General features: G+C 41.6%; 1 protein-coding gene across 1 annotated transcript in view; it reads right to left on the minus strand.

Annotated features, from left to right (window-relative positions):
* LOC115282683 (myosin-8) overlaps nucleotides 1-8,972 on the minus strand; it is a 27,917-nt gene that overhangs the window by 9,927 nt on the left and 9,018 nt on the right. The window contains exons 14-25 of the mRNA XM_029928819.1: nucleotides 8,055-8,364; nucleotides 7,876-7,943; nucleotides 6,214-6,301; nucleotides 6,013-6,130; nucleotides 5,519-5,642; nucleotides 5,287-5,423; nucleotides 3,105-3,360; nucleotides 963-1,205; nucleotides 697-873; nucleotides 471-616; nucleotides 299-389; nucleotides 44-211 (exon numbers count right to left, since the gene is read on the minus strand). Of these exons, the coding sequence (XP_029784679.1) occupies nucleotides 44-211; nucleotides 299-389; nucleotides 471-616; nucleotides 697-873; nucleotides 963-1,205; nucleotides 3,105-3,360; nucleotides 5,287-5,423; nucleotides 5,519-5,642; nucleotides 6,013-6,130; nucleotides 6,214-6,301; nucleotides 7,876-7,943; nucleotides 8,055-8,364 (1,926 nt within the window). The remainder of the gene's footprint in view (nucleotides 1-43; nucleotides 212-298; nucleotides 390-470; nucleotides 617-696; nucleotides 874-962; nucleotides 1,206-3,104; nucleotides 3,361-5,286; nucleotides 5,424-5,518; nucleotides 5,643-6,012; nucleotides 6,131-6,213; nucleotides 6,302-7,875; nucleotides 7,944-8,054; nucleotides 8,365-8,972) is intronic.

Here is an 8,972-nt window from a genome sequence, read left to right on the forward strand (position 1 = left end):
GGGTGGCCTCCTCCAGGTCCCTGCGCATCTTCTGGAACTCGGCCTCCCGCTTCTTGTTCATCTCGATCTGGGCGGAAGTGGCCCCGCCAGCTTCTTCCAGCCGCTCGCTGATCTCCTCCAGTTCCCGGGAGAGGTCTGAGCGCTGCTTCTCTGCTTTGGCCCGGGAGGCCCTCTCTGCCTCGATTTCCTCCTCCAGCTCTTCGATGCGGGCCTGGGAGGGACACATGCACATTAGCACACACACATCTCAGTCTCAGGGTTTTCGGGGTACAGAAACAAATGAAGTTAGATGATTCACCTGCAGTTCTTTGATCTTCTTTTGTAGTTGAATTTCTACTGCCTGCTCATCTTCAATTTTACTTAGCAAATTGCTGATTTCAAATTCTTTCCTTCAGACAAAAGAACAAGACATTAGTACTCCTATGAATTGAAAGGTGATGCCACACGGGATTTTTTTCTGGAGTACCTACTTTTTGAGTTTCTCATCAAGTTGCTGTTTGTCATTTTCTACATCCATTGTGGATTCTTGGGCCAATTTTAGGTCTCCCTCCAGTTTCCTCTTTGCTCTTTCTAGATCCATTCGAAGTTTCTTTTCTTGCTCTAGAGACCCTTCAAGCTAATGAGAAAGGAAAGTATGTTAAACATCAAAAGTGTATTTAAAAACATCCTTTACATGGATATCAGAACCACACTTACATCATCCACTTGCTGCTCTAGCTTGGTTTTAGCTTTGGTCAGGGTGTTGACCTTGTCCTCTTCTGCCTGCAGGTCATCCAGGGTCTGCTGGTGGGCCTCCTGGAGGGCCTTCTTCTCCTTGGTCAGCTTAGCGATGGTTTCGTCCAGGCCTGCCATCTCTTCTGTGAGGTTTTTCACCTTGAAAAATTAAAAAAGAAGTAACTGCTTTAAAGCAGTTTACTAGGCTGACAGAACCTCGATGTTGTAGGACAGAATGTGATTCATACCTTGTTCTCTGTGGCATGCTTCTCCTTTTCAACCTTGGCCAGGGTCAGCTCAAGGTCATCAATGTCTTTCTTGAGCTCTGAACACTCGTCCTCCAGTTTCCTCTTCTTGGCCGTCAGCTCGGCGTTGATCTCCTCCTCATCCTCAGCTCTCTCCGTCACCTCCTTGATCTTGGCCTCCAGCTGGATTTTATTTTTAATCAGTTGCTCACACCTTTCTTCTGCATCAGCCAGGGCATCAGCTTCCTGTAGAGGGATTCATTAAGTTCTCATTTAGAAAACTCGTTACTTTTTTTGAACTTGTTCTTCGCACAAAGTGGTAGTGTTTGCTGAATTCTGGTGACTCCGTTTGAATGTAAATTAAACTGAACTGAACATTATTACATGGCTTAGAGAAATGCAGCTAATTAAAAGTGAGGCTATAGATTCAGAAGCAAATTAATCTGAAAAATGATTGGATTGAAGCAGGTGACTACAAAGTAGTGTCTAGAAGAGTGATAGGCCAAGGGAGGCCTCAGCTCTTGTCTCCGTGTTGCCTCCATGTGATGAACTCAGGCAACTTGCTTTATTTCTGTTGTTCACACTTATGTCATAGGGAGTTGAGGGAGTGGGAATCACTAGGAACATTTTAGCCACAACGTTCAAAGATTTTGACTTAGATTGGTTAAATTTGGGTTTGAGCGTTCCCTGCTCACCTCAAACAACTAGTGGCTGGACTGGATTTATAGAGTAAAAGGAAAAGAACTTAAACAGTTTTATGCCTTTCCATAAATACCCTTCCATGCACCGTTTGTCACACACTCCCAGCCTTCCTGACAGTCCCTAACAGTGCTATAATTGTCCACAACTTTCGTTTTCATTGTAAGGATCACCTATTAGTCTCAAAATGAGTTTTAGAATATACAGGAACATGCAATTTTGAGGCATTATATAGCTCCGCACTTTTTTATGAGTGACTAAGGGTCTCAAGTAAAAATCAGTTCAGCCTTAGTAGATTAGCCTAGCTCGGGGTAATTTCTTTAACTTCTCACTCAGTGCTAATTTTGTTCATATGTTTTTTAGTTTAAATGCTTAAGTGGATAATAATGGGGACTTGCCAGGGTTCTTTTGCTGTTATTTTTAAATAGTGATGCACTCAATAAATATTTATTCACTGATAAAAATAACTGTGAGGAGAGGCTAGGACGAAGAGGCTTTTGATCATGTGCTTTTGGGAAAAGGTAACCTTCATGTAAGGGAAGTTATCAGAACGAAACGCTGAAAATAGCTTTAAAATTTTAGGAAAACTTGTTTTCGCAGGTTTCTTCATGACATTGGTGGGTTTTAGGTCCAAGGAAATGGGAAGTTATGTTTGGGCAGAGCCCAGAACTGTCCCCCACTCTGGTTTCAGCTCCTCCTTGAGCTAATAAACAGAAGCCTAAAGAACTCGGGACCTCTATCAAAGGAAGAATCGCAGATGGTACTTGGCTCTACCTAACACTACAGTTACTCAGTTCAAGTAGCTGCAATCACGTTTATTTAGCCAACCTCAGTAGGGATGGAGAGAATGAAGAATACTGACTTTTTTTTTTTCATTTCAATACAATCTGATATACTGTGTTTGGAAAATAGGATAATCCTTGTAAGGCTGGGACAAAGCATGCAAGGCAAGTGGGTCAAATATTTGACTGAGATTTTGCCTTTAAACTGCTTCCCTCATGGCTGTTAAAATTGTGATATCATTGAATACGTGCTTCAGTCTTCCTTTTCCCATTTGGAATTTGGAAGTCACTATGCCATATCTTCCTCACAGGAATGGTAAGCGAAATACTATTAACTTGAGATTTTCTGTTTCAAGATGAGGCTATCTGTGGGGCGCCTGAGTGGCTCAGTCGGTTAAGCATCGACTTCAGGTCAAGTCATGATCTCACGGTTCATGAGTTCAAGGCTTGTGCTGGGCTCTGTGCTGACATCTCAGAGTCTGGAGCCTGGTTTGAATTCTGTGTCTCCCTTTCTCTGCCCCTCCCCTGCTGACATTCTTTTTCTCTCTCTCAAAAATAAACAAACATTAAAAAAAGGTAGGTGAGGCTTTCTGTAAATCCAAAGTATATGTGCCTTCCAGAAATGCTTCCATAATATGGTGTATCCCAAATACAGAGTACTCACGGATTGAACTTGGAGCTGCAGATCATTTTTCTCTTTCAAGAGAGTGACCATTTTTTCCTCCAGTTCCTTCCTTTTCGCCTCTGACTTGGCGAGTTCGTCTTTGGTTTTCTGAAACTCCTCCTTCATGGTGGCCATCTCTCTCTCGGTCTCCGCGCTCTTGAGGAGCGGCTTGATCTTGAAGAAGAGTTTCATCCAGGGCCAGTGCTTGACGTTCATGAAGGCGCGGACATTGTACTGGATGCAGAAGATGGCTTCTCTGAAATGCCATGAAAATATCAGTGTAGGTTGATCCATCAGAGGCAGTGTCACTGTTATTATTTTCTATTTTCCACACAAATTCCCCTTGTAATGACCCCTTACTTAGAAATGATACATCAGGTTTTATATGCATTATATGCAGGCTTTCTATACACACACCCTCCTTCTGGTTCACCATCTAACCGCTTTGCTAATGTATACTGCTCATATTGGATAATTCTGTGTTCTTATGTAAAAAATTTTTTTTAATGTTTATTTTTGAGAGAGAGACAGAGTGCGAGCCGAGGAGGGGCAAAGAGAGAGGGAGAAATAGAATCTGAAACAAGGCTCCAGACTCTGAACTGTCAGCACAGAGCCTGACACAGGGCTCAAACCCACAGACCACATGATCATGACCTGAAGGAAGTCAGATTCTTAACCAACTGAGTCCCCCAGACAGCCCTAATTCTGTGTTCTTAAGACCTGACCATGCTAGCAGAGGCGCTGACCTTAGAGCAGGAGCAATTGGTATGAGCAACACATACCAATTCACAATCATTTGGCCATACAGTCTTCGTGATTGGGAGCGGGCGTGGCAGTTGTAAGGTGAGTGTGCCACTTGGCCACTGGCACACAGATGTGAGCTGTGAGACGGCATGGGGTGTTTTCTGTGCTGCCCCACCGGTGAGCTTCTGACATAGCCTGTCTTTCTTGAGGCCTTTCCTCTTATTTTGATTACTGCTGAATTACCAACTCATTAACTTTTGTTAGCTTCTTCAGATAATGTACTGGTTTTCCTCAAATTCTTTTTTTTTATCTTTTATTTTATTTTATTTTATTTTTATTTTTATTTTTATTTCTTTTGCTCCATAATATTTTATTGTCAAATTGTTTTCCATACAACACCCAGTGCTCTTCCCCACAAGTGCCCTCCACCATCACCAACACCTCTTTTCCCCCCTCCCCCTTCCCCCTCAACCCTCAGTTCATTCTCAGCATTCTATAGTCTCTCAAGTTTTGCATCCCTCTCTCTCCCCAACTCTCTCTCCCTCCTCCGTTCCCCCTGGTTCTCCATTTAAATGCCTCTTATTAGTTGCTTAATTAGATTGTTAATATCTGCAGGGGATTTAGCATGCATTGAGCTCTCAAATTTTATATAAATAAAATTTTAAATCATAATAAAAGACACCCCTTCAGCAGACTGTAGCAATAGACAAACAAGGTTTCACTAGCTTGTAGCAATCGGTAGGCCTCTTCATGATTAAAATGTAAATTCTATTTCTGTATAGGTCCAAATTACAAGAACCATGACCGTGAGAAGGCAAACACCATGGCAGAAGCCATAATGTGGACACACAGGAAAGGCTTGGGGACACTTACAGTGCAAATCCAAATAAACACAGATGAGCAAAATGAATGGAAAATGTATGTGTGTGCGGGAGGGTAGGTACAGTACAGTAGTACTGGGTAGATAGAGCTGGACAAGGTCTATTAGAGAAAGGAGAAGTGCAAGTTCTGAATTGGTAAGTAGGTAAATCAGGATGAGTGGAAAGGGCTGGGGCAAACATGAAAATAGGAGATGAGCAAATTGTCTAGCCTGGCCAGAAAAGGCGGTGTGGCTGGGGATGACAGATGAGGTGGCGAATAGAGAGAGCCTTGACGGCCACACCAGGCAACTTGGATTTGATGCAGAAGAAGGGGAGCCACAGACTGAGATATGGCCTGATGAAATAGTGCTTCTTGCAGAGTATTCTGGCAACCCTATGTGAGGTCGATGGAGAGGGCGAAACTGGAGAGAGTCCCGAGTGTTAGGGGTTAAGCAAAGGCTGAGTGAGTTCTGAACCACACGAGGAGCAGGTATCAGCCACAAAATGAAAGTGAACAAAGGAAGAAGGCTGAGTAATAGTCCCCAAGGGACCTTACAGTTCTGATAATCTTATGTTACCTCCTTTGCAACATCTTCTGATATTCCACTCTCATAAGGAATCCCCTGCAGACAGCTTGAGTTCTTGTAATAATCTGGGCCAACTTTTCATCTCTCATTTCTTCCAGAAGACCCAGAAGGCCAGCTTTGAAGAAAACCTGGAGAAAAAGGGAAGCCCAAGTCATCCCCATAGTATAGAAGATGCCGAGATGGTGAAGGGAATGGGTCAGGTATGAGTAGATAACAGCCATACTTTGGTATGTCCAAATTTGTATTGGGTGTGATCAATATCAATAGAGGCAAGAAGTTTCTCAGAAGCCTTCTTGCTGTCGATGAACTGTCCTTCTGGAATAGCGCTTGCATTTAAAACCTTGTATCTGTTCGGTGAAATGAAGGAAAGAATGATTAGGGAGGTGTGATTATGTGTGGAAACCAAATGACACCAAAGAGAAGCATTGACAGATCTGAGAGAAAAAGTAAAAGTAGAAAAGCCAGATGTCTTTTTAGGCTCTGATAGTAAAACAATGTGATTTTCCTGTCGCCTGATGCATGCCTCCTTCCTATTTGTTAGAAATACCACCCCTGTGAACTGTTCTCCTGTCCTACCCCCACGAGACTATATTATTTCACTTCTTAGTTTTACAATATTTACTGAGCAGCGAACATGAGACACAGTGAACAGAGGACAACAATTAAGATGACAAAATGGTTGCAACATGCAGTGAAATACAGCAAAGAGAGACTGGCCTTTGTTTAAAATCCCCGTAAAGGATTCTGCTGGGGAATCCCTTCCTGCAGATGCGGATGCCTTCCAGCACACCGTTACAGCGCAGCTGGTGCAGGACGAGTTCATGCTCCATGGCCCCTGCACACGGATGCGTACTTAGCTTTGGGGAGTACGTTTTCAAACTTGTGTCTGTTTGATTATTCCATGCGCTTCTATCTTACCGGGAGTTTTGGTTTCATTGGGGATGATACACCGTACAAAGTGGGGATGTGTGCTCCTCAGGTTGGTCATCAGTTTATTTAAATTTTCCTAGAAAACAGACAGAAGGAAGTTCTTGATGAGGAAATTTAATTTCAGACTGCTTTTTTTGGTAATTATTTGTATTGAACCTAGGCATTCTCTTAACTGTTATATATAAGCCTATGAGGCTTCAGTTGCTCTATATTTTAAAGGTCCCAAGAGCTCTAGTCTGCTAAATAACCACCAGGCCAAAGTGCTGGGAAGAAATGCGGTTCTATAAGGGTATTCATTGCCTTAATTACAAACTGCAAATCCAGTAGCCTTGATACATAGGAATTGTTCTCAACTGGGAATCAGAAGACAAAAGACTATGGTCTCATTCTGCCACTAATGAGCTGCTCGACTCTAAAATCCCTTTCGTCTTTCTTGGTCTTAATCTGAATAGAGTTGAGATGACCTCTCAGGCCGCTTCCATCTGTCTCAGAGGGGGTAATTTTCTCAGTAGTAGTGTGCAGTGGTGACCTAAGTTAGCCGTTCCTTCCTCAAGTCTGTTATTCCCTGGGACCTGGGACTTCTGGTTTGGTATTGTTTTGTCTTTTTTTTTTTTTTTTGAAGAGTCTAAAATCATGAGACTATATAACCTTGTGTAGGTGGATCTCATGTGTGTGGGAATGATCCATGGTCTGAACCATCTGGAGGGACTTATTCCAGAAGTTGAGTAATTGCTTATGACCGATGATGATGTTTTACTCAAATATAGGAAACTCACATGTAAATATTCTTAGGTATACTCTGAGAAGGCAGAGTGGCTTTTTTTCTTTCATATCTCAGTTATCTATTCCGAAATAAAACAATTACTGTGAGCCTCTGCTCTCGAGAACATGTACAAGGATAAGGTGACGAAGCAAGAGCATACTGGATGAGATAATGCAAATTGATAGTGAGAAAGAAAAAGGACAGGCTGGTGTTCCTGCTTCAGTCACCGCTTACATCCTCATTTTAGTTTTAAAAAGAATGAGACTTAGCCGTACAGATTCTGACAAAGCAGCCATTAATCCAGACACTTCACACACTTCTCTTTGGAGGGGACAGTTTTTAAGCCACCTAACAAAATCACAGTATTTGTAGTAAAATTATTGTTATTTTAATCTCAAGGGATATTTTCTGGTTTAATCCATATATCACTAGGCTTGGCTTTAGATGATTTTCAGCCATAACAAAAAAATTAAATCCACCTCAAAGGATGAAGTTGTATTTTGAGTGGAGAGATGTCCTAAAGAATATATCTCTGGTTCATTCTCAAAGAGGAGCTCGGGAGCATCTCAAAGGGCAACATTAGTGGAATAAAGATTTGGCTTTCCATAGGGACAGCCTTGAAGTTCAGCTATGATTCTTTAAAAATCAGCCTGATTATATAATAAGAAAGCTTCTAAAGATTTTTTGGCATTCCTAAGTACATCAGATGATCATAATGAGGAATGATGGGGAAAGCATCTGACTGTGTAAGAGAAGTTTTGCTTTGGTTCTACTGTGATAAGAGAATATTTGAACATTCCATTCCATTCTAATTTATTCTAAACCCTGTAATTATGATAATTTATAGAAAAAACTTAATAGAATTTGGGGTGAATTTTGTACTTTACCCTGAAAAGGGCTGACACAGTCTGGAAAGAAGAGCCCTTCTTCTTAGCACCTTTCTTTGCACCGCTGTCTGAGGTAGAAAGAAAAACCCATCAATTAAAGTAGACTCCTAGAGGCTGCAGTGTTGCATGAACATTCTGTGGGGGATAGGATTAATATAGATTAAAGGTACAGAAAGTACCTGCTTCAGCACTAGCATATGTGGAAAAGAGACTGGCCAGAGTCTTCATTGCGGACTTCTGGTACAGCCCAACCACAGTGTCATTCAGGGGGTCCTTGTTCTTGTCCAACCAGCCAGCAATGTTGTAGTCCACAGTGCCAGCATAGTGGATCAGTGAGAAGTGCGCCTCTGCCCTACCCTTGACCACTTTGGGCTTCTGGAAGTTGGCAGACTTGCCCAGGTGTTGGTCATACAGCTTGTTCTTGAAGGAAGTGTCTGTGGCCTTGGGGAACATGCACTCCTCCTCCAGGATGGAGAAGATGCCTAGTGGCTGGATTCAGAAAGGTGGACATTAGTGTCAACCTGTGTTCTCTCAAAAGATAAAGACATGGTGACTATATTTGATAGAATTATTAGAAATGCCAATTAAAAATACATATATACACACAATAAACTAGGATCATAACTAACAAAGTCCTTTTGTTATCACTAGAGTGACTTTTCCACCATTCTTTGTCATATTCAATGGATAGCAACATATTCAGTTAAATGAATAGCTGAATACAGACTCCAGATGTCAGCACAGCATGTCTGGGCAGTTTGTGAAAATGTTCTGTATCGTCACACTTTTTGCCTATTGAGTAAATTAACCTACTATCATTGTTTTATTTTGCTATGAAAAGGATTTAATGATTTAGGGTGATTTTTCCTTTAGATGCAGTAATTTAACAACATAAATAACCCAAACCTTACTTAAGACATTTTCTGTATTTAATCTCCTTAAAGATAGATTATGGAAAAGCATAAGTAATTGGACTTCTTTACTTGCAAATGGATTACTTTTCACATAGGCCTTAGCTGGGTTATGTGTGTACTAATTTGTATTTAGAAAAAAGACTTATTTATGCTGCTGACATCTTGGATCATAGCAGAGAAAGA

The sequence above is a fragment of the Suricata suricatta genome, chromosome 17 (genome assembly GCF_006229205.1).
Source record: "Suricata suricatta isolate VVHF042 chromosome 17, meerkat_22Aug2017_6uvM2_HiC, whole genome shotgun sequence".
In the NCBI taxonomy this organism is placed as follows: Eukaryota; Metazoa; Chordata; class Mammalia; order Carnivora; family Herpestidae; genus Suricata; species Suricata suricatta.